Raw genomic sequence first — 25,742 nt, forward strand, 5'->3', positions numbered from 1 at the left:
GGCTGTGTACAGTTCCTAATTCCTTCCTCATAATAACATTCCTCATGGGATTATTGAGAAAGTTTACTTGTGAAGCTGAGAATTGACTACTGACATCACTGATTATTCTTTTTTTCAAAAGGCCCAGGGTTTCCACAGTGAAATTGAAGATTTCCTCTTGGAATTGACTAGAATGGAGAGCCAACTTTCTGCATCTAAACCTACTGGAGGACTTCCTGAAACTGCTAGGGAACAGCTTGATACACATATGGTAATAGCAACTTCTTTAAACTGAGAATAAGTATCCCACATTTAATAGCTACTTTCTGAGGTGTATATATCTGGGAATCTACAAAGTAGTGAATTTTTACCAACAACGTAGAATAACCTTGAGCATTAACTGCTTATTTACAGATTTTAATACCCTACTGTGGGGAGCAGTACTATCAGGGAAGAATAAGCTGGAAATATGTCATTGAGCTTGTAGATTTTGAGTTGGACTGCTTGGTTGGTACAAGAATATTGACTAGAAAATGGGAGCATCAAGAAGACAAATATGAGGGCTGGGGGTATAGCCCAGTGGTAGAGCACTTGCTTGGCATGTGTGAGACCCTGGGTTTGATCCCCAGTACTGGATTGGGGGGGGGGTTACAAATACATAGCATAAATCTGTTTGTATTAAAGAAAACTGCTCAGTGGAGTTAGGGAAATCAGAAATTCTGATAGTATTTCAAGAAATTGGGCTTAAAACAAAAGACAACATTATTTCTATGCAAATTCTTTATTGAAAAGGGAAATAAGTTATTGAGGAATAGTTTTGTTATCTTTGATCCTAAAAAGAAACAACTTTTTTCTTCTATTTATATAGTGACAGAGTTATTTTAGTATAAATGAAGAATGGTGAGTTCTATTCCCTACCAATTCGGCAGTTGAATGAAATCTATGAGAAGCTTTTTAGTCTAGATGAGAGCTTCTTTGACTTTTCCAGGTTATGTTTATGAATCTGTATGTGGGTGTTTTTGAGGGGACAGGTATTGATATCTTTACTGCCTTTTCTCATAGGAACTCTACTCCCAGCTGAAAGCCAAAGAAGAGACTTACAATCAGCTACTTGACAAAGGCAGGCTCATGCTTCTGAGCCGCGATGACTCTGGGTCTGGCTCAAAGACGGAACAGAGTGTAGCTCTTTTGGAACAGAAATGGCATGTAGTCAGCAGTAAGATGGAAGAAAGAAAGGTATTCCCACAAAACCCTATGTTTGAGCAGTTTGCTTGGTGACTGCATGTAATTACCATCTTGTTTCTAAAGATTTTTCAAAGACTAATATAACAGAGGTTACAGAACTGATACCCTTAGAATTGGCTTTAAATAATCAAGCTATCTTGTCTATTTGTTTTCTATCTGTATCAATAATTCTAGTTTCTACTGAAATTTGCTTTTACAATTAATCATTCCTTTTCTCCATCTACCAGTTTAAGACATTAATGACTATGGCTGTTTAGTAATAATCCCTCCCATATTAATCTCTGATCTGCATCCCTGCTTAAAAACAAGGTTTTGTTGGGGTTGGGATTAGAACAAGTATGTAAGAAGTGTGACTAACAATTCTCCATGCAAGAAAATTTACTAAAAATTAGTGACCTCTTTCCACTATTCCTCAGAAATTCAGTTATTTTCTGTATAATAGAAAGGTCATCAGGGGTCAAGACATTCGTCCAAAAAGATTGTTTTTTATGGGTACAGAGCTTCATTCTGTTCTTTGCTTGTCAAATCCAGTGTGAAATACGCATACAAACCTAATGGTCATGTTCACTCAATAAATAGTTACTGAACAAGTGTGTACTGGGCTCTGCTAGGTTTATAGTGGAAACAGTAAACAAACGGACCCTATCGTTATGAAATTAATGGGCAGAAGGACATAAAACTGATATGAGCATTTTTGAGAGAAGCATTAATTTCATAGAATCCTTATAGTATGAGGTGGGTAATATTGTGATATGAGGTATGGCCAAAAGACTTGAATGCATGGCTGTGTTCCAGTCTTTGCACAGACTCTCATCTGTAGTTCCTGCAGACGACAGAACTGAGAATAAATAAACTGAGGCAAATTCTGGCTCCTACTCAGGAAGTTTTCTTATAGTGGAGGAAACTGCCTCAAAACTTACATAGTTCCCATCATCACAATTGATAAGCAAAGCCAGATGTCAAGGATTCTAATCTCTGATTTTATAGGAACATTACATTTCAGAATTAATAAAATCACTTATTAAATGTTTACTATATTAAGAAATACATAGATTTAACAATGGTTAAGAATTCCTGTTGCCTAGGAACTTATAATAGTATATTAATTTCTAAACTTTTCTATGATAGATTTGAGGTATACTTTATTTTCCACTTGTTTGCTCTGTGTGTATGTGTGTGTATGTGTGTGTGTGTGTTGCTAGGAATGGAACCCAGGGTCTCTCACGTTAGCCAAGTATTCTACCATTGAGCTATACTCTCAACCCTGTACATTTTTTATAACATTAATTTTTAAGTTTTTGGTTTTTTGAGTTTACAGAAGTAACTTGGAGGCATAAAGATGAAAAGCAGCTAGACATTTTTAGTGCACATCTTGGGGTTTCTTTGTGAAACTGCGTGTGTGTCGGGGGTGGGGGGGCTAGGGATTGAAGCCAGAGCTTTATGCATGCTAGGCAAGCACACTATCCCTGAGCCACATTCTCAGCCCTAAAATACTCATTTTTAAAAAATTCTGGACATATTCTTTTTTTTTTTTTAATATATTCATTTTTTAGTAGCCTATTTTTATTTTCCTTTGCCTACCTGGTAGGTGGTCCATAGTCAGAAGCAATCACTAAGATGTTGTAGGTAGAGGTCCCTCAGGATGAGCTTGTGAACTCTGGTGTACTTACGGACAGTAGCACTTGCCCTTAAGGAGCCACTGCTTTTACCATTCTGATTTAGGTTACATGGGGTTAGTGGTGTGGCTCTGAAGGAGGTCATGCCTAGCATGCGAGAGGCCTTGGGTTCAAACCCAACAACCGGTATTATTAAACTTTTGCCGAGAATGTCTGTCATTTTTTTGTTACCTTTTCTGCTTGTGGCATAAGATATAAGACTCAGGCATTTCAAGTGTTGTGTCTTCTGGAAATGCACATTTAAACAGAGAACGCTATAGCACACATCATGTTGATAGTAATGTACTTTTCAGTTAGTTATTCTTTACATCACAAAGATATATTAAAAGAAACCAAGATTTTTGCCCAAAGCAGGTTACAGGTCCTATAGCTGTCATCCCAAAAGGGTCTATTCACTTACTTTATTAAACAGTTTTACTACTTTTTTTTTTTTTTTTGGTACCAGGGATTGAACTCAGGGGCAGTCAACCACTGAGCCACATCCCCAGCCCTATTGTGTATTTTATTTAGAGACAGGGTCTCACTGAGTTGCTCAGTGACTCAGTCTGGCTTTGAACTCACCATTCTCCTGTCTCAGCCTCCCAAGCTGCTGGGATTACAGGCGTGCACCACCGCACCCAGCTACTTCTCTTCTTAAATGCCCCAGGAATGGGAGAGTATCTAGGAAAGGAACTTGGCTTGCTAATTTTGCTCGTTCCTTTTCCATGTGTACACTGCTTGTTCAGTTGTTTTAGTTTCAGACACTAACATTAAAATGTCCCCTTCTTTACAGACTTTGTGTGTTTTTAGGTTAATTAAATGAGACTTCCTATTTAGAGGCATACAATTCATACCTTTGTTGTTCAAACTGTAATTCTTGATTTGGCATTTTGTGTGTGTGTGTTTTAAAATTCAGTCAAAGCTGGAAGAGGCCCTCAACCTGGCAACAGAATTCCAGAATTCCCTACAAGAGTTTATCAACTGGCTCACTCTAGCAGAACAGAGTTTAAACATTGCTTCTCCCCCCAGCCTGATTCTAAACACCGTCCTTTCCCAGATTGAAGAGCATAAGGTAACTATGATTCATAATATTGCCATCCTTTGGAAGGAACTAGTTGAAAGGAATACTCCTTTATCTTATTTCAAGTTTAAAAAGCAACATTGTTTCCTCAGGTTTTTGCTAATGAAGTTAATGCTCATCGAGACCAGATCATTGAGCTGGATCAAACCGGAAATCAGTTAAAGTTCCTTAGCCAAAAACAAGATGTTGTTCTCATTAAGAATTTGTTGGTTAGCGTCCAGTCTCGGTGGGAGAAGGTTGTCCAGCGATCTATTGAAAGAGGGCGATCACTAGATGATGCTAGGAAGCGAGCAAAACAAGTAAGTTATCAAAGAAAGACATAAACTTATTGAACAACCTTATGCTGCATATGTTGTATCTCTGGAATTGTTCTTAAAATAAATTGTACAGTTTTCATATTCATTCCTATTGGAATTTATTTATTATAATTTTAGTTCCATGAAGCTTGGAAAAAACTGATTGACTGGCTAGAAGATGCAGAAAGTCACCTGGACTCTGAACTGGAAATATCAAATGACCCAGACAAAATTAAACTCCAACTTTCTAAGCATAAGGTAAAGAAGTTAATTGTTGCTAGGTCCTGAGCTAGCTTGCTAAAAATAGAAATCAGAGCTAATTAAAAACCAAAGATAACCAGGCATGTTGGCACATGCCTATGATCCCAGTGACCCAAAAGGCTGAGGCAGAAGGATCCCAAGTTCAAGGCAACTTAGCAAGGCCCCGTCTTGTGGGGGTTGGGGGCAATTGGTTAATGTTAAAAAAAGTCAAGATGATGAAGCCAGGGTTCCTTTCCCTCCCCTACCCAACCCTTTAACCCCAGTGCTGGGGATCTAATCCAGTACCTTACTGATGATAGATAAGTGCTCTACTACTGAGCTGCAGCCCCAGCCAAGGGTCCATTTTATATCTAGACACTATTTAACCATGACATTTGCTCTTTTAAATAACAGTGAAGTGGTTATGAAAGCAACCAGCCAACACTGTAGGCTTTTGGAAATTGCCATGCACTGCTTGCTGTATGTGCCATAACAAAAAATATTAAATTTCTTAATGATAAGCTATTTATTGTTAATTTTAGTGTACTTTAGTTTTTTTGATACTATTTTTGGCTTCTAATCTGAAAATTCAAAAAAAATTTTTTTGTTCCAAATCAAGATATCATCTGTTGTTTTTGTTTGTTTGGGTTCTGGGGATTGAATTGAGGGCCTTGTGCTGTGATCTGATTTTTGCCACACTTTTGCTTTCCGGAAACAGGAGTTTCAGAAAACTCTTGGTGGCAAACAGCCTGTATATGATACAACAATTAGGACTGGCAGAGCACTGAAAGAGAAGACATTGCTTGCAGATGATACTCAAAAACTTGACAACTTGTTGGGAGAAGTCAGAGACAAATGGGATACTGTTTGTGGCAAGTCTGTGGAGCGGTGAGCATTAAATATCCCCTTCAAGGGTCTGTACATCGTGTCAGAAGTAGCTGAAGAATCTATTAGTAGATTAAAATAGTGACAAACCTAATGCATCAGTATTGAATTCAAAGAATTATGAAGGAATTTGAATACAATGTATTAAAACACTCATGTTTTAAACTTGAATTTTGCTGTATTAATAAGGGAGAGGCCCATGAAAATTAAGCCAAATATTTGTAAATCACTAATTTAAAATACCAATACCTGTCTTATTCGCATTCTCAGTGTCAAACACTGTGCAAAGCCTCTACATATATTCAACCATAATACCTGATCTTTCCTAATCAGTTATTACTGAATGTGTGCCCAACAGTGCCTACTAATCATCAATCCTCATCAGAATCAGCAAGGTGTGTACTATTATTGTTATCATTTTTACAGATGAGGAAACGATCACAGTGAAGTTTCTTTTATATATATATATATATATATATATATATTTTTTTTTTTTTTTAATATTTATTTTTTTAGGTGTAGCTGGACACAACACAATGCCTTTATTTTTATATGGTGCTGAGGATCGAACCCGGGTCCCGCCCATGCTAGTCAAGCGCTCTACCTCTGAGCCACAATCCCAGCCCCCACAGTGAGGTTTCTTAACTCCACCAAGGTCACTCAGCTAAGGGGCTGACCTGGGATTTGAACCTACAATTTAGTTCTCAAAGTTGTACTTTTATCCTCTCCTACCCATTATGCTGTGCTAAATATTACAAGATGTCTGAACTATTTGTACTTTTTTGATGAAAAAAAGGTCACACAACTAGCATAGGGCTAGGAGTTGAACTCCTGACTCTAGACCATTACCCAAATGCTCATTCTCTGCTTGGAGTACTAGAAAGTAATTAACAACAGACCTTGGATTATTAAGGTGTATCCTTGTATCATTGGACTACAAGATTTACAAAGCGTATCCATACCTATCCCTTGCACTCTAAAGAGTAGTTTGATTAAAAGTGTGTAGGCACTTCTCTTAGTCACTTTTTATTCTAACTATTCTCACATGGAATTCACTATATAGAGTTCAAGCAATTTTCCTTTTCAGGAAGTCAGAATTATAAGTCATCCATTAAAAGGATCATAAAAACAGTGGAATTTGTGTGCTTTTTTCAGGCAACACAAGTTGGAGGAAGCCCTGCTGTTTTCAGGCCAGTTCATGGATGCTTTGCAGGCCTTGGTTGACTGGTTATATAAGGTAGAGCCACAGCTGGCTGAGGACCAGCCTGTACATGGGGACCTCGACCTTGTTATGAATCTTATGGATGCCCATAAGGTGAGGGACAAGATTTGGGCCTCAGAGAAGGCAAAATCATAGGGTCTGTGGGTACCTTTGCCCTGTGTTAACCATCTAAGGGAGAAAAAGCCTAACAGCCTGTATCTTTGCTAAGAGGCATCTCCTCGTTTTCTGTGTTTAAACAAACTTTGGCTGGATTCTGCATCATTCATAAAGAATTTACCAAAATTGGTTTGATTCAGAGTTGGCAATATGTAAACTCCACTTTGAAATTCTCCCTCTTTCTGTTTGTCTCTCAGTTGAGTCACAAAATGAATTTAAATTCAGAAGGAAACCCTTAAAATATTCTTTTCACTGATAACCTAATATGGCAATGGGAGAGATTTTTTTAAAACCGTTTTTGAATGGTTTAAAACCATTCAAAACACAAGTCTAATATCATGCACACCACTATTTATTATAACCTGTCATTTTGAACTGCATACTGTCCTCCTTTTTAACTACAAAGCATTGAACTCTACTTTGAATTTATATAAAATTTATTCTATGCACTGTAGTTGTATTCCTTTTTATCTCCCATAATTCTGGAAAGTTAATATAATTATTTCCATTATATAGAAGATAAAACTGGGACTCAAGTTAACTACCTTATCCAAAGTCACACAGCTTATAAATTCCTGAACTGACTTTCATAGAACCATGTCTTCTGGTGATTTTTCTACACATCATTTTTCCTCTTCTGTGCATAAAAAAAGATTAGAACCCACCAGATGAATAACTACTTTCTCAGTGTTTTGCTCCTTAGACTCAAAACGTTTCTCAAAACGTTTGTCCTATCTTCTTTTCTAGGTTTTTCAGAAGGAACTGGGAAAACGAACAGGAACTGTTCAGGTCTTGAAGCGGTCAGGCAGAGAACTGATTGAGAATAGTCGAGATGACACCACTTGGGTAAAAGGACAGCTCCAAGAACTTAGCACTCGCTGGGACACTGTCTGTAAACTGTCTGTTTCCAAGCAAAGCCGACTTGAGCAGGCTTTAAAACAGGTAAGGTTTTCAAGATCTACAAATGAAAGATAACCTTTGTGGAGGCTGATGGGGACAAAAGTGCCCATGTTATCCTAAAGAATTGAGTCCCTGACCTTTCCCTTGGCATGCCCAGTGACCAGGAGCTTGGCTGCAAAAAGCGTTCCAATCTTTTGTGCTTGTTATTTCAGGCAGAGGAGTTTCGGGACACAGTCCACATGCTGTTGGAGTGGCTTTCTGAAGCAGAGCAAACTCTTCGCTTTCGAGGGGCTCTTCCCGATGACACAGAGGCCCTGCAATCACTCATTGACACTCATAAGGTAATCCAGCCCTCAGGTTCGGTGACCTGTGCTGTCCACCCAGTGAGGGCTGCCCCACCACTTAGAAAACAGCATTTGCTTGCATATATCATCCATTATGTGAGAAAGAACAAAACTGGAAGAGTTCAGCTCATTGGTTTAGTAGGAAAGAAAGAGAAGTAACTGTTCATTTTTACAAGAGTGATTCATGTTGGTTATAAACAAATAAAACACAATAGTATTATATAAAGAAAATGTGAATTGTTCCTCTTTTTCCCTGCATTCTCCTTTTCTTAACTATTATGTTACTAGCTATGGGTCCTAGTCTGATCCCCCAGAATTGCTTACCAAGCTATAGAGTAATTAGTGTCTGGGGCCTCAGTCTGCTCTAATGAGGTGGGAAGTGTTTCCTTTTTTAATTTTCATGTTACCTACCCCAAGATTTTAATCTTGGTTTTCTCATTGTATTGTGAATTTTTTTTTTTTTTTTTTTTTTTTTAAATATTGTTTTTGAGCTGGGGTTGTGGCTCAGTGGTGGAGCGTTCACCTACATGTGTGAGGCACTGGGTTTGATCCTTAGCACCACATAAAGATAAGGTAAAGATATTGTGCCCACCTATAATTTTTTTAAAAAATTATAGTGTTTTATAGCTCTTTATGTTTTTCTAAAACAGATATGTTCATAAATGTGGAAATGAAAGAAAGTAAGATTTAAAAAGAAACTAATTCAGAATAGGAAAAAGGCCATACCACTGTGTCCTTAGGCTTTATCATCATCTCTAGCAGAGCAAGACACTTAGGGTAAAAGGAGATACCTCTCACCTTCCAACATCTTTGAGAACTAGAAAGAAAAGGCAAGACAACAGAATAATAGGCTTGAAGGTCATGAGGTAGAAACAGATTTAGTACATACTTGGGTGTGTGATGCAGGGACAAGTGGGTGAAACCTACTAAATGAGAGACTGAATTGGTACCATAAGGGTGAAGAGGAAGGCAGCAGTCAGACCATTCTTAAAGAGTTTTGTATTCTGAATTAATAAAATTGATTGTGGCAGGGGGCGGGGGGAGGACCAGAGACACCAATTGTGGTGGCACATGCCTGTAATCCCAACAGCTCAGGAGGCTAAGGCAGGAGGATTGCAAAATCAAGGCCAGCCTCAGCAACTTAGCAAGACCCTATCTCAAAACGAAAAATAAAAAGGGCTGGGAATGTGGCTCAGTGGTAGAGCTCCCCTGGGTTCAGTCCTTCGTACCATTTAAAAAAAAAAAAAAGCTAGACATACCTATATACAGGTTTTTAGAGACCTGTTAAAACATCAGGAAAAAAAAATGAAATTTCTTTCGCCTCTCAATATTAATTAATCGTGGATACATTTAAGTTCTTATTTTTCAATCTTGTTTAGGAATTCATGAAGAAAGTGGAAGAAAAGCGCGTTGATGTTAATGCAGCGGTAGCCATGGGAGAAGTCATCCTGGCTGTCTGCCATCCCGATTGCATTACCACCATCAAACATTGGATCACTATCATCCGAGCTCGTTTTGAGGAGGTGAGTCACTGTGCACCCAAGAAAATGGAATGATAGTGATAACATACTGTGGAGCTTTGTTTTCTTTTTCCCTCAGGTAAGTAATCTTTCATTCAGTGTGAATATCTCAACAAAAATTAACTTTTTAGTAAAGACTTCTTGGCAATGTGCAGCAGTCTGGAAGAATAGTGCTGATGTAATGATGTACTTGTTAGTGCCTTCTGATGGACACGGTGTATGTTGCTCCCTCCTTGCTGAGAAGTCCTGTGTTTAATATCATGTACTAGGTCTGCTTTCAGGAGAACTGCCTGCCTATCCCAGCTCTTAGCCAAGCTTTCTCACTGGGGTAAGAGAGGAATCTTGACTGGCTTGCATGGTATCTCCCCTAAAAAGTCATTTTGCAGATAAGATGAAAAGATGCTTTGAGACAAAGGGATGTGTTTGATAAAAAAGGCTATGGTTGCCTTCTTTCTCCACAGGTCCTGACATGGGCTAAGCAGCACCAGCAGCGTCTGGAAACAGCACTGTCAGAACTGGTAGCTAATGCTGAGCTCCTAGAAGAACTACTGGCATGGATCCAGTGGGCTGAAACCACCCTTATACAGCGAGATCAGGAGCCAGTCCCTCAGAACATCGACCGAGTTAAATCCCTTATTGCTGAGCATCAGGTATCTTACTTTACTGGCGTTTTCTGTGTAGTTTTGGAGCCCATTTCCTTTGCCCTGTGTAGTCATTTTTTAATTGCTGCTTCACATGTTACTGCAAATTTAGCAGCTTAAAACAACAGTCTTACCTCACAGTTTCTGTGGATTGGGACTCCAAGCTTGCATTAGCTGAATCATCTTTTTGGGGGTCTCATCTGAAATCGAGGTGTCAGCCAATACTACAGTTCTCATCTGGAGTATGGGATCCTTTTCCAGGCTCATTCACTTCTTTACAGTTGTAGAACTGAGGTCTCCATCTTCTTGCTGGCTTTCAGCTCCTAGAGGCTGCCTTCAGTGTGTTTTCAAAGCCAGCAGGAGAAACTTTCCCTTGAAGTGTCTTATGTAATGAAATAAAATGATGACTGTTCCATCATTATCACAGGCATTGCCCACACTCACGGGAAGGGAATTACCCAGGGCATATATACCAGCAGTAGGATCCTTGGGGGCCAGCTTAGAAGTCTGGCCTTCATTGCAGCCAAGGACTCACTGGCCTATCCCTATTATACCTGGGTTTGGAAAGAGCTTTTGCCAGAATCCAGAGAGGAGGGGCTAACACGTAAGAAACCAAAAGAAGGAAAGCTCAGTTGAGCTTTATTCCTAATATATCCTTAGGCAAATAAGGCTTATAACTGTGATAATTTAGACTGAATGTAAGCATGGTTCTTGCTTAGTTGAACTTTTTCTTAGTCAACATGATCTTTTTAGTTAATGTGAATAACTACCCTAGCAAGTAGGAACTCTCTATACTTCCTATGAAGTTAACCTTCCTCACTTCCCCTGCTGACTTTAAGGTCATCCTCCTAGATAAGGCCAGTCTCACTCCCCTGGGTCTTTAAGCTCTGCCTTTCTGTTTACTCTTACTCCACAGCCTGTAGACATGACCCCATTGTGCTTCCACCATTGTTACCTGTTTTGTTCTCCAACCAAGCTTCTTCCCTTGGTTTCCATTCACTCCACTGGCCCCTGTGGTCTGACTCCCACCCCATTAGACCACTGACACAGTTCCAGCATGTCCTACTGGCTAAGTCAAGTGGATGCTTTTCAATCCTTGTCTTATTTGATGTGTGGCATATTTGGCTCTTTCTGACCATTCCTTCTCAAGTCATCGACTGGTTCCTATTCCTGCTTATTAATCTTGGTATTCCTTAAGTTTTATTATTGGTGCTCTTCTCACACTGCTTTTTTTTTTCTAGTCCAATAGCTTTAGACATCACATATTAAGCCAAGGACTTCTACATCTTTTTTTCATCTTCAGCATCATTGCCTCCTGAAATACAGACATATGGTAAACTAGAGGCAGCTCTGAAACTCCATTTTTTATTTGTCTTCCTTACTTAACCCCACCCCTCCCAAACCTGCTTCCTCTTTGTTCATTCACCCAGTCCCATAGCACAGAAGCCAGTGATGGATCTGGAATTCTTTCCATTCCTCTGCTCCCTACATCTAGCCTTTTACTAGTCTTGTCTGTTCTGCTTCCAGAATATTTCTTGGCTGTCTTTCCCATCGTAACTAAGGCCCTCACCATGTTTTGCCTCAATTACTACAATGATTTCCTAACCTGTCTCCCTACTACTAGTCACTCCCTATCCCCATTACTCTTCCTTCTACATTGATTTGATTATGTCACCTGGATCAAAATCTTTCAGATGTCTTCCATTGCTCCTGGAATAAAATTCTATCCCTTAGTCTGACATAAGGCCTTTTTTTTTTTTTTTTTAATATCTTTATTTTTATGTTGTGCTGAGGATCGAACCCAGTGCCTCACGCATCCAAGGCAAGTGCTCCACCACTGAGCTACAACCCCAGCCCCCATAAGGCCTTTTTGATCTTTATCCTGTTTGCCTCTCCAGTCCCACCTCTTGCCAATCCTCTGATTGCTCCTCTGCTCAGCCAATGAATGGAAGGGCCTAGCCCTGTCTGGCTCCCTCTACTGAACTGCTTCACCCTATTCTTTGACTGATTCTTCATTCCTCAGTAACTCTGCTCAGGCCCCAAACTCTAGGCGATTTCCTTGCCACCTCAGTTTGTGAGTTACTCATCCTTGTCTTCCTGAACACCTTTATGGCATTTAATGCTCTGAATTCTTGGCTTTCGTTACTTCGGTGTGAGCTACTCAAAATCAGAGACTATGTCTTCCTCTTTGAGGTCTTTAGCCTCTGATAAAGTACCTTGCTCTGTCAAATTTTTTAAAGAGAATGAGAGTTTGCAAAGTCTTCTGTTGTTGAGAGCCAGGCAGGTCAGAATGACCCCTGGCATTTGCCAGAGGGAATGTTTGAAAGGTGACGCCAGCGAACCATTGAGATGATGATTTGAGTTAAGCTATATATAATTGCTGTGGTGCTGGATTGATTGTATTGTATATTTGACCTTTACTGACCTCTGGGAGCCCGCTACTTTGGAGTTCTTGAGGGGATTCCCGGAGAGTTCCCATTAGTTGGGGAAGTGCTGGAGGAGGGATTTCCGGTTGGTGTGTGGCGTGTCCCCGGAGAAGGCCGAGTGGGTGTCGTTGGCAAAAAAGCGCGCATGCGGTGAGAGTTGAAATAAAGTAGTTGCTGTTTGAACCTACAAGGCTTTGTGGCAGCTAGGTTATTCATGCCCAGCCAGACTGCGGCATTCTGTCACTTGGGCAGTCTGCCATGGGCTTTGGCCTTTGTTAGTAAGAAGTTGTTAATAAGAAGATGCCTGGTGCCATTTTAGACCAAGAAAACACTCAACTCTTTTTCATATTTTTTGTATTTAACAGACATTTATGGAGGAAATGACACGCAAACAGCCTGATGTGGACCGGGTTACCAAGACATACAAAAGGAAGAATATAGAGCCTAGCCATGGTCCTTTCATCGAGAAATCCCGCAGTGGTAGCAGTATGTTTCCAGCCCATTATTTGGGATGCTTCCTTTCTGTTAATTGAAGATGAGCATTTTTAAGCATCTATCAAAAGAATTGCTTTTTGATTTTCAAAACTATATTGGGTTTTAAGCAAATCTGTTTTTTTAAACTTGTTTTTCTTACATAGTAGTATACAAGATGATAGAACCTGTTCTTTAGCAGTGGCCTTTCCATTGTTTTAGTCCTGGTGCTGCTGTTCTCATTTGGCTTGTACTAATTTAATTGTAACATAAATCAACTCATATAGAATCCATTGCTTTTTTTCATTGAGTTGATATGTCCTTGGTCCACTATGGTAAGAAAGAATTGTTTGGAAATATATGGAAAGCAGTTAAGTACCTATTCGCTTAGGAGGATCAGTAGTTTTGGAGTTAGTAAGCCTTCATGTTGCCAAGTCCCATACTTCTTTTCTCCATTACAGACGGGATAGCATTATAGAGATCTTACATCTATAGCTGTTTCTGTTTTTGAACTGACAAAACCAGCTCTTCTAATCTTGTGGTTATTTTTCCTTTTAGGGAAATCCTTAAGTCAGCCTACACCTCCTCCCATGCCAATCCTCTCACAATCTGAAGCAAAAAATCCACGAATCAACCAGCTCTCTGCCCGCTGGCAGCAGGTGTGGTTGCTAGCCCTGGAGCGCCAGCGGAAGCTGAATGATGCCTTGGATAGATTAGAGGAGGTAATGTTCCACCAACTGTCCCTATGTGATTCTGTTATTAAAACAGTCCTTCTGAGGCCTTCTATATGACCTGTGTGCCTTTACCTACTTCTTCAAAAGCAGAATCAGATGAAGCAGGCATGGTGGCACACGTCCATAATCTTATCAGCTTAGTAAGGCCCTCAACAACTTATCAAGACCCCATCTCAAAAAGGGTTGGGGGATGTAGCTCAGTGGTTAAGTGTCCTTGGGTTCAATCCCCAGTGCCATAAAAAATAAAAATTAAAAAAAGAAGTAGAATTAGACCTACACTGAGCCCCAGTACTCTTTTTTCATGCTCTGAATGAAAAGACCTGTTCATGAGAAAACCACTCACAGCAGAGGAGATTGTAGCATCCAGTGTGGAAAGCAGTTAATTAGCCAATCCAGCGTGATTCTTCTTGGCACCTTGCTATGGTTCAGAACCAGGAACATAACATTGACAAGTTATCTCCAGATGTGTAGCTTAAAGAAATGACCATTATTGAGCCCTTTTATGTAGATATATATACTACCCAATTATGAAATAAGAGTAATTTTTTAGATTTCTTGTTATTCTGTTGGTTTTCACTAGATCATGGAAAAGCAAGTTGATTTTGAACTATCATTACCAATATAAAAATAGATAAGTATTGCACTTCCTAGTTTTAAAACAAACCTCTAATATCTTTTATATTTTTTTATTTGTGCATATCAAAGCAGCTATGCCCAGAAGTGAGTGTTCTGTGTTTTTTGTTGTTGTTTCCCGTAGGTCAGTTGAGTTTTAAGCATATTTGGTTCTTGGCGCTTTTTTCTCCCATTCCTTCCAACTTTGGAGTTTGAAAGACCAGGGGGAAAACTACTGCACTCTAAAGTCAAAATGAGTGTGAAGCACTGACATAGTCCAAGTAACTGAAAATCACCCTGCCCACCACACAGGCCTGCTGTTTTCAATTAAGGCCAAACATTTAACATAAACATCAGGTGGGCAGTTTGCTCCCTCTGGTGCCATTCCAAAGAAACATGCATGGGGGCAGGTTTGGGTTCTTCCATATAGAACTCAGATTTCCTCATAGAAGTCTCAGGAAATAATGGGAAACAGGAGCCTCCTGATGTGGGTCCTGTGTGTGGTCATAGTATTTTTCAAAAAAATGTAATTGAGGGATGCTGAGATCTCCCTTTGGGATAGACTCTACTCCCTACTACTAAGAGGGTGGTCCTTGGAAAAATCCAAAGGAAAAGCAAGGCTGGGTTCCACTCACTCTTGTTCTTCGTGCTCTGTATTTTCTGTGGTGGTTTTTCAGTTACCATTGCTCCTGCTATATGCATTATACTGCAGCTCATGTAAATAATCATGGCTTTAAGTGAAGGAGCCAGATTGTGCCTTCACAAGAGACAACATGTAGATAGCATTGTTGGTGCCCCTCAGAAGGCCTGCATGGCTTCACTAAACATGTGAGAACTTTGGTATGCTCTGGGAAGCTTTGAGGGCTATAAGTAAAAGGTCTTATTGACACCTCTGATTTCTGTCTAGCTGAAGGAATTTGCCAACTTTGACTTTGATGTTTGGAGGAAAAAGTATATGCGCTGGATGAATCACAAAAAGTCTCGGGTAATGGACTTCTTCCGACGCATTGACAAAGACCAGGATGGGAAGATAACACGTCAGGAGTTTATCGATGGCATTTTAGCATCCAGTGAGTCCATTTGTAATTCCAAATACATTTCACATCTGGATTCCTTGCACTTACTGTTAGAAGTTGTAATATTCAGTCTCTCTGAAGTGAAAGTGTAATCTTGGGGAAGAAGTAATATAACTTCCTGCTCAAGTCATCTACACACCTGTAATCCAGTGGCTTGGGAGATGAGGCAGAAGGATTGCAAGTTCAAAGCCAAAGTGAGGTGCTAAGCAACTCATTGAGACCCTGTCTCTAAATACAATACAAAATAAGGCTGGGGATGTTGCTTAGTGGTTGAGTGCGTCTGAGTTCAATGCCTGGTACAAAAAAAAAAAAGTCTTTTTTTTTTTTTAGTTGTAGATAGACCCAATATCTTTATTTATTTATTTTTATGTGGTGCTGAGGATTAAACCCAGTGCCTCATGCGTGTGAGGCAAGTGCTCTTCACTGAGCTACAACCCCAGCCCTCATTTGTTGTTTTGATGGAGAGAAAAATCTCATTTCACTGGAAATATATGTACATATATATGTGTGCGTGTGTGTGTTTGATACCTTGGGGCAAGACAAAAACATTTGAGGTATAACTAAGAAACTAACTTTTGTGAATTATGAGGTTCTGAAAAAAATATTTTTTAAAACTTTGAAGGTTCTTCATAAGTCAAGCATGATGGCACCCACCTGTAAACCCAGAAATTTAGGAGGCTGAGACAGGAGGATCTCAAGTTGGAGTACAGCCTGGGAAACATAGAGACACACTGTCTCAAATTTTTTTAAAAATAAAAAGGATTGGGGGCATAGCTCCATGTTAGAGTTCCCCTGGGTCCACTGGCAGTTTCACACACACAAAAAAAGGACTGGGGATATAGCTCAGTTGGTAGAGTGCTTGCCTTGCATGCACTAGGCCCTGGGTTCAATCCCTGTACCACCAAAAAAAAAAAGAATATTTTTCACAAATGCAGTTTTTGACCTCTCTGTAATAGCTTACAACATGTTAGCAGAAGACGTAGTTGAGGCATAAAGCACTGAAGTATCTTGCCAAGATCACAAAGCACTTCTTAAGCTGTATAACTCCAAGTAAGGAAGTCAGGGAAGGCCTGTCTATGCAGTACTATTTGAGGTGAGATCCCAATGATGAGAAGGATCCAACCATATTAAGGTTTGTGGGAGGAGTTAGGGAAGAGATAACAGTAGGCACAGAGCACTGAAATGGGAATGAATGTGGCACATTCTAGTAATAGAAAGGTTAACATAGCTGGTGTGTTACAACCTAAAAGGAAAGGGGTGGAGTTGGAAGGATAGGCAGCAGTCAGTTAATGTAGGTCCTTGTGGGCCATAGTGAAGAGTTCAAATATCACTCCAAAGGTAGCAGGACAATGGGGAGCCATCAGGTTTTTGGCTGAGAAACAATATAATCTGATTTATGTTTTGATAAATCACTCTGACCACTATGAATGTTCACACTTCCCTGTGGAAAGCAGTTTATTAAAAATGAAATCAGTAATCTAAGTGTAGAAAAAAACTTCCTCTATTAATTCAAAATTGTCTCTATTCTGAGTTAGTGACTCATCTAAAAACCAGTAGTAGTGGAGTGGATAATTCTTATGTGGTAGGTCTATGAGTAATTGTAATATTTTATGCCTTTTGTTATATCTGAAATATTACTTAAGTATTTTAATTCTATAGGAAGTGAGGAAGTCTATACACAGAAATTCTAAAGTCTTAACTAGTAGCCTCTAATGCTATATTTTTAAAAAATATTTTTATTAATTGTTGATGGACCTTTATTTTACTTATTTATTTATATGTGATGCTGAGAATCAAACCCAGTGCCTCTCACATGCTGGGCAAGCACTCTACCACTGAGCCACAACCCCAGCCCCTAGAAAGTAAATTTTTGAGTGATTTTTTTTTTTTTTTTTTTTATCTTTATAAAAGTGGGGTGGGTTTAATCTTTATATATTTTTTTCTTTCAAATACTTATATAACTGCCAACCAACCAAGTAAGGCCTCTCGATGTTTCACACTATGATTCCTTTTTTTCAGAGTTCCCTACCACCAAGTTAGAAATGACTGCTGTGGCCGACATTTTTGACCGGGATGGGGATGGCTATATTGACTACTATGAATTTGTGGCTGCTCTTCATCCCAACAAGGATGCTTATCGACCAACAACTGATGCAGATAAAATTGAAGATGAGGTATGGGAAATGACTGTCTTTTAAGTGTATTTTTAACCATAGATTTATACTATCTTGGATTTGGTTGGGTACAGTTACCATATCAGTCTTTTTTTAAAAAAAATTTTTTTTATTTATTCTTAAGTTTTAGGTGGACACAATATCTTTATTTTACATTTATGAGGTGCTGAGGATTGAACCCAGTGCCTCTTGCATGTTAGGCAAGCACTCTACCACTGAGCCACAACCCCAGCCGTGATCATTTGATTTTGATGCATGCATATTAGCACTTACCTCTAAAGGAATTCTGAAGCAGGATGAAGAACATATTGTATAGTTACTTGGGAAATTCTTTCTAGCCTTTCTTTCTCAATGTCTTTATTACCTCATTGAGTAGCGCAGTTTGGATTAATTTGGATTAGAAGATAAATACCTATGTCAAAGTCCTGAAATGCCTAAAAAACAATTAATGATGGCTTCTCTGTTTATATGTTAAAAAGGGGGGTCTTTATTTCTCTGACTAGGAAGTCTTGTTCTATCCATCACGATTTATTTTTGTTATTGTTCACAACCGATAGGTCACAAGACAGGTGGCGCAGTGCAAGTGTGCAAAGAGGTTTCAGGTGGAACAGATCGGAGAGAATAAATACCGGGTAAGGAAGAGAAGAGCCAGTCCTCTGTGGTGGTTGTTTCCTCATATGTGGCCCTTATAGGTGAAAGAACCTGACACACAGCAGACTGGGTTGTCCCATCTTCTGGTGCCCATGGCCTTGAGATATAGTCACTCTTTGGCCTCATCTCTAGAGGTCAAATGTCAGGTGTCCTGTTGAGCTTACCAGATTTAGGTTGACAGTAGCTTGTATTTGATAAGATAGTGATCATTTAAGAGTCTTCATCACACTGCTAACCAAAGTCTTTAAGCAGGGATGAAGGTACCTTTGGAAACCATACCTACTGATTGATTATTCACTCCAAAAAGGCAGTTGTCTTGAGCCTGAGCAGCTCCCAGGCCCTCAGAAGACTGCAGGAACCATGTCAAGGCCCCAAACAGATGCTTTGCCTATTCTGAGCTGGGCTACAGATGGGGCCTGGGCACTCTGGGGAGGTTAGATGTGGCCATAACAGTGAGCTGTACTTGTATTTTAGCTTCTTTGGGACCAGGGTCAATGACATAAAAGGAATTCAAAATAGGGCTCCTAAAATATATTCAGCAGTTTGTTGGGATTCCCACGGTCCTAAGAAAAATATATGTTTGGCAAAGAGAATGTAGATGATCGTGCTTGGCTGGAAAAAAAAAAACAGGAAAATCTAGGTTTCATTAGTGCCTCAAAAATATCCTCAAACTACACCAAATCTACACCAGGCTGCTATAGGCTGAGGGCTTTGGTTGACTCTGCCTTGAATCCTACTCAGGACATTAGTTAGAGCTCCAGGTAATCCTATGCTTGCTTGGGTAGGTTTTGTTTTCTTGTTTTTTAATAACCTCGGAGAGAAATGAGTTAATGAGCAACAGAGTGAAAGGTTAGAGCTTCTTAATTTGTAAAATCATTACTCTATGGCAGGAGTTCAGTGGTAGTATAGTCAGTATATATTCAAAAGACTGGTAACATGATATGATTTCATTCTTTAGTGTTAATTTGACAAAATGTTCTCTTTTTTTCCCTCCATCCTTTATTCTTACTGTCTGTAGTTCTTCCTCGGCAATCAGGTACAGTGTGCCTTGCAATGTTCTCCTCAGTGGATATGGTCTGTGTAGCTGATGCTGCCTGTTCTTTGCTGTGGGGAGAGGACATAATCTGAAGCATGCCTGGGTCACATCTGGTTGTCTTACCAAGTGGAGAAACTGCTAACAGGGCCAGTATTATAAAGCTGTCTCAGTGGCAAAAGGATCAAAGTATACTTATTTTTGTTTTTTAAAGATGAAAAATTCTATTCAAACTTAGATTGGTTAAAGATGACACTATGCTGTACTGAGTTATAAGTAATATGACTTGGGAAATTGAGACTAGGATATCAATCCATTTTACTTGTAAGATGAGCCTACTCTTGTATTTCTATATTGGAAGTCACAGCTCAGTTCTTCCTGATTTTTATCAGTCTTTTGACAGCACAAGTTTTACATAATGTACACTAAGTCAAAAAGTTCTAGGGGTATTTTAGTACTCTCTGTATAAATACTTCATTAATATTTATCATTACTTACTATTATATTTTATAATTATAAAGTTCCTGAAAATTATAGTGTAGAAATTATAATTGACTATGGCCTAAAGTTTGCCAGTTATGACCAAAAGCTAGTGATATCAAATTAGACTTATATAAAAGATTGGATGCTTTGACTCCGCTTGGTAATTCTAACCTTTCAGATCTTTTTGAGGGCTCTTGGGTCCTGTGTCTTTTAAATGTCAAAGAAAGTTGCATGTTAAATCTGTCTCTCTGGTGTGAAATTCGAAACACTAAGAGTTGATTTGAGGCCCTCAGTCAATGCTCAATTCCAGGTACTGCAATAATCACTAACTACAGTAATGTTCTGGGCCAGTGGCAAGAGCGGGATAGAAATAAACTGAAGATGAGAACAGTCAAGTGGCTTTAAATAAATCCTTGCAGTAGAGCACCCAGCATGCCTGCTTCCTGGTGACCATTCAGGTACTAGGGCCTCTTTGAAGGGGCACTGATGCCCTCCTCCACTGCTTTATTGACCAAAAGAGGGTCAGATGAGTCATTCTAATGTTACAGATAAAATTATAAAATTATTTTATACACAAGGTGCCTGAGGCTTCAAAGAACACATGTCACTGTCATACAGCTAATATCAGTGCGATCATTAAAAACCCACTTCCCTGTGAGAAAAGGAAACAGTGGTTACTGGCCTCCAAGACTCTGGTTCAGAGTTCCCAGCCTCTCTGACAACCCTATTCTGTAGGTTTCCATTTTTAGAGCTGTTGTAACTCTCCTACCACTTGTCAGTCTAGCCTCAACTTCCCCAGATACTCTGGTTCTTCTTGCCTTGGATCAAATTTCCTTTTCCCAGAGCTCAGCAGAAACAAGTGAGAATCTTTCTAATAGAACTTCATTGAGAAATTAAAGAGAAGCCAACCATGAGATAAATGGAGTAGTAAACTCTAGGACTTAGTATTCTAAGAATAAACCTCCCTGGGTGCCTTCCTGTTCACTCTGGAGGACACACAAGTACATATTACTCTTTTTCCTCACCTATACCGAGAAAAGCTAGTGATATCAAATTAGACAGTGACTTGGGGGGTCACTGTGCTTGATCTGGTGGAGCCTAGCTACTTCCCAGAACAAGCTTCCTACACAGCAGGGGGCAGCTGCCCTCCATGATAGGGCATTTCCTCCCTCATAGCTGCAAGGAGTGCTGCTTCTGCCCCACCGTGCTGTTGCTGTAGTCACTTGTATAAAATTTTAAAAACTATGAAAAAATTAGCATAGGACTATTTATATTCAAAGTAAATGGCTGGGAAGGAAGGGACAAGATTTTTTAGTCTCCTTGCCTATATAAATAGTGCACTGGAGTCAGAGCTGCTGAGAAACATGGAGAACTACTACCAGTTATTAATAATGAAGGAGGATGGTTATATGCCCTTCTTAAACATCATTTCTCACCTTTTCCATTTTTCTGCCTTGTTTCAAAGTTATTCTCCTTTATAACTTTGAAAATGCTGGTTGACAATTCAGTAATCCCTTTTCCACTCCCCTGAGAACATCCTTCTTGAATTAAATCACTTTAGGAATTCAGTTTCTTTAACCAAGTGTTTGATGTTTGTTTTGGAATCTCAGCATGCTTCTCTTTTGATGCCTCTTACTTCATTTTGGGCTATTTATGCAATGGGAAACTCCAAATGGCAAGATAGAGCTAGAAAATAGGAATATTAGAACAAAAGGAAAAAATAAACACTAGAAGATCATGCTTGTTCCAAGGTCCAGAATAATTATTGAATACTATTTAGAATTATGGGCAATTAAATTTTTTATTTCTTCAACTAAATTTTAGAATAAATGCTTTCTGATCATTTTGTAGCTTGAAGAAACCCTTTCTCCTGGTGACATTGCAATTAGAGAATACTTAGGATTTACTTCAGAAAATCAGATGCAAAAAGTCTTGTTTTTCTTCCAAGCTTATAATAATGATGCTTTGCAAGGGTTTCCTTATGGCTTGACTTAGAATTTGCTGTTCTCCATTTAACTTTTAAGCACACTGTATTCAGAAGTTGACATCCACCCCCTATCTTTTAGAAAAACAAATTTGCATAACAAAATGTAGGCACTGATTTGGGCAGAATCTTTAAGAGAATCAAAAGGAGAGAACATTTATCTATCTTCCCCCTCTCCTTTTGGTGCAGGGTTATGACCAGGAAGAGAGGACTCTATCCCAGTGGAAAGTACTTGAAGACACAGACCTGTAGCTTGATGTTTCTGCTTTCCTATTTGTTAACCCTCTTATAAAAAATGCAAAATGGAGCTTAAATTTCTCCCAAAACTATGACATTGTCATTCCATCTGAATACAGTCTGCTTTAGGGGAAAAAGTATAAATCTACTTTAAGGCATACTCATTAAATTTTCCCTTGATTCTACAGTTTGGGGATTCTCAGCAGTTGCGGCTGGTCCGTATTCTGCGCAGCACAGTGATGGTCCGGGTTGGTGGAGGATGGATGGCCTTGGATGAATTTTTAGTGAAAAATGATCCCTGCCGAGGTAAGGAAGCATCCTAAGTGGGTGGTACATGTTAGGATGTTAAGTAGGGCCACACTGCTGCTCTTTTTGTGCTTCTAGAAGTGTTGGTGGGTCTTTGTTTTTTGTTTTGTCACAGTTCTGGTCTATGTTTATTGTTTTTTCACACTGCCTAGATAATGTCCCACCTACCATAAATTAGAACTCAAGTGCCAGGGAGAAAAGGCTAGAGAGGTCAGCGCTGTCAGGGAGAATGCAGAAATGAAAATTAAGACTTTAATGGTATCATCTGAACATTTCAGTTTGGAGTGTTATTAACACCAGACTAGCAAGGAGCCTTTTAGGTTCCTGTATCTTAGAGCCTAGATCCCTTATATAATTCCTGTGGCTGCAACTCAGAGAGTATTGGGCTCTTCCCATGCAGGGAAGAATTGGTAAGCCCCCCTGACTAGGAAGGAAGTTAAAGGACACCTACCAACAGCACCAAAACTTCTAAGACAGATGGTCACCTAAGACCATAGGGTGTCTTCCTATTAAATGTGAAAGGCTGACCCACTGGCCCAAAGGTGAAAGAATGCTATCAAATGAGCAGCAAAGGGGAAAATGTCCAAATCCCAGTTGCTGAATCCTGCTTAACTATATGCTTTCCTTTATCTTGTTAGCAGAGCTGCATGTGGGTGTATAAGAGGCTCCCCCACTGTCCCCCAGTTTGTCTTTCTTGACTAGTTTCTGCATTTCCAGCTCTGTCTCTGTTTCTTTGTGTTTATATATTTTTTATTCTAGTTCACCATCCTGGGAGTAAAATAAAGCGCTCTGATTCCAGCTCTTCGATTTCCAGTCAGTCTCCCATAGGTTGGCTTTTACCCTTTGTCCCTCTTTCCCATGCCTTCGTCCGTGGAGAATGGCTTTGCTTTCTAAACTATAACACCTCTTGGCTCTTGATATCTGCTGCCTTCATGAATGCTTGAAATAGCCAAACCGTTGCTTTTCCAACTACTCTACATTGACAGGGCATGAAACACTCATTGAGACAGTATCCATGGAGTTGGTTCTGTTTTCTACTTACTTAACAAATGCTTCTATACCCTTATGTGCTACACACTTTATTACAAATAACACATTTATGCCTCTTAACCACCCTATGAGGTATTGATACTGTTATCTCCATTTTACAGAATATAAAATTAAGGCATAGAAAACTTAAATAACTTGCTCAAATACAGGCAGCCAGTACATGGCAGAAGCAAGATTCAAATCCAAGTCAGTGTGACTGTGACCACCATGCCGTGTGTCTCAGAAGCTCACATACCTGCTTGTTATGTGTATTATGTTGATCCAGCCTGCATAATTAAATTATTAAGGTTTATTGACATAGCAGAAATGTTTACAGTACAGTTATATAACTTCTTTGGAAGTGGTTTATAGTCGTATTCTGAAGCAGTTAGGACAGAACTAAAACATACAGATCTCGCATGAATTCAGATATGCCCATAAATTTGTCCTCTTACTTTAACTCATTCTTCATTTACTCTAATAAACCAGAATAAAAACGAAACACTAAAAATCTCCATTATAAGTTTGGTTTTTTTGGGTTTTTTTGTTTGTTTGTTTTTTACACAATATCTTTTATCTTGTTTATTTTTATTTCTATGTGATACTGAGGATTAAACCAAGTGCCTCACACATGCGAGGCAAGTGTTCTACCGCTGAGCCACAACCCCAGCCCCCATTATAAGGTTTTTTTTTTTTTAAGTTAATTTTGAAAACACCTTTTCTAATAAAAACTTCTGAAAGAATATAGTCAGTTTGAGAATTTAACTTTAACCCAGTAAAACATTATCATGTTCCAAATTTATTAATAAAGGTTTTTATTTTCCTGTCATGTATGATTGGACTAAACAAAAATACTGCATGTGGCATTGTGGAATCCTCGGTTGCCTATTTATTTGTTGCCTGCTCTATTGACAATAACATTATGCTGCTAGCCAAGAAGAATGCTGCTTGCTTTATTCTTATCTAAAAATTGGAACCCTAAGGAAATTTGGGAGGGCCACCTAGTAGCTATTTTCTATGAACCATGATAGCCTTTTTCAGCAGCACTTGGAGCAAACAAGGTAAGGCTTTCCCATCTCTCTCCAAGAGTGCCCTCCTAGAATTCATTATCACCTACATTCTTTAGCTATGGAGTAAAGAATTCTCCAGCACTTTTAAATATCTGAACACTATTAGTAAGGGACAGGATGAGTTATTTCTAGTCAGATAAAAGATTGTTAGGGGGCTGGGGATGTGACTTAATGGTAAAGTACTTGCCTGGCATTCATGAGGCCCTGGGTTCAATCCCCAACATCCCACCACCACCAATGAAAAAAAATAGTGTTAGGAAATGAACACCTAAGGGCTGGAGTGGATGGTAGTGGTTTGGAAGAGCATGAATAAGAAAAAGAGAAGTTCCTTGAAACTAGGGTTCTATAGGACTAACATGGCTTCTAGAAACACTGCTTGTGGTAGAGTTTATGTTCATTTCTGGTGTATTTCCTTGGGCCCCTGGACTATATAGAACATTATATTGAGGATGGTATAAAATTGTACCAAGGTTCTTGATGCCAGTGTACACTATTATCATTTGTTATTTCCTTTTACATAGCTGTTGAGAATGATGGAAGATCTTCAACTTATTGCTTTAGCCAAATGTAAAATGTAAAGATATTCCACTAGGTAGATTTACCAGTTATACAATTTCCTGGTAATGCCACAGTCAGAAGTTTTAATTTTAGTCTTCATCCATGGCAGAGGAAATCATAATGCTTTGGATAATAATAAAAGTGACCTGCTGCCTCAAAAATGGGTATTCCTGTACCTAGGCTACTATGTATGTTTTTAAGCATCAGACATAGTCTCCCAAATAAAGATTTAGAAATTTTCATTTATGGAAATTTAAAAGGCACATTTTGGCTTAGAATTGATTTTTAATTTCCATAAAATACACATAAGATTTACTGTCTTAATAGCTCTTAAATGTACAGTTAAGTATATTCACACTATACCACATGTCCATGAATCTGTCTTCATCTTGTAGAACCAAAATCCTACACCTATTAAACAGTAGCTTATAACTGAATATTTACTAACAGGCCTGTTCCAATGTCAATTGCCCTTAGAAAATGATGGCCTCCTTGACAGTTGAAGAGTTAAACCTGACGTGGTTTCAGTGTGCCTCCCCCATGGCAGCCTCTGTCTGACTTGGTCACAAGAGAGTTCAGCCTCGGATTCTGTGCTAGGATTCAACAGGTTTTCAAACCACAAAATGCAGTGTTAACTCTGCTGGTGATGACTATGGATGATCTCCACTCCTGTGGACCTTTCTTATAGAGAACTGTTCTCTCTGCTCTTTTTTTTTTTCTTTTTCTTTTTCTTT

General features: G+C 39.1%; 1 protein-coding gene and 1 non-coding gene across 19 annotated transcripts in view; one reads left to right on the forward strand and one right to left on the reverse strand.

Moving 5' to 3' along the window:
* Macf1 (microtubule actin crosslinking factor 1) overlaps nt 1-25,742 on the forward strand; it is a 337,023-nt gene that overhangs the window by 299,747 nt on the left and 11,534 nt on the right. For 12 of the 18 annotated variants that reach the window (XM_071617700.1, XM_071617705.1, XM_071617708.1 and 9 more), the window contains 18 exons: nt 122-250; nt 1,042-1,215; nt 3,796-3,951; nt 4,053-4,259; nt 4,395-4,514; nt 5,215-5,384; nt 6,537-6,696; nt 7,507-7,701; nt 7,872-8,000; nt 9,383-9,526; nt 9,985-10,173; nt 12,956-13,076; nt 13,620-13,783; nt 15,315-15,477; nt 17,503-17,657; nt 18,215-18,289; nt 19,327-19,344; nt 22,234-22,351. In XM_071617700.1, the coding sequence (XP_071473801.1) occupies nt 122-250; nt 1,042-1,215; nt 3,796-3,951; nt 4,053-4,259; nt 4,395-4,514; nt 5,215-5,384; nt 6,537-6,696; nt 7,507-7,701; nt 7,872-8,000; nt 9,383-9,526; nt 9,985-10,173; nt 12,956-13,076; nt 13,620-13,783; nt 15,315-15,477; nt 17,503-17,657; nt 18,215-18,289; nt 19,327-19,344; nt 22,234-22,351 (2,587 nt within the window). The remainder of the gene's footprint in view (nt 1-121; nt 251-1,041; nt 1,216-3,795; nt 3,952-4,052; nt 4,260-4,394; nt 4,515-5,214; nt 5,385-6,536; nt 6,697-7,506; nt 7,702-7,871; nt 8,001-9,382; nt 9,527-9,984; nt 10,174-12,955; nt 13,077-13,619; nt 13,784-15,314; nt 15,478-17,502; nt 17,658-18,214; nt 18,290-19,326; nt 19,345-22,233; nt 22,352-25,742) is intronic. The other 6 variants (XM_071617701.1, XM_071617707.1, XM_071617716.1 and 3 more) reach the window with 1 other exon arrangement.
* Trnav-aac (transfer RNA valine (anticodon AAC)) lies at nt 17,816-17,888 on the reverse strand. The gene has a single exon. It is a non-coding gene; the product is annotated as a tRNA-Val (tRNA).

The sequence above is a fragment of the Marmota flaviventris genome, chromosome 10 (genome assembly GCF_047511675.1).
Source record: "Marmota flaviventris isolate mMarFla1 chromosome 10, mMarFla1.hap1, whole genome shotgun sequence".
In the NCBI taxonomy this organism is placed as follows: Eukaryota; Metazoa; Chordata; class Mammalia; order Rodentia; family Sciuridae; genus Marmota; species Marmota flaviventris.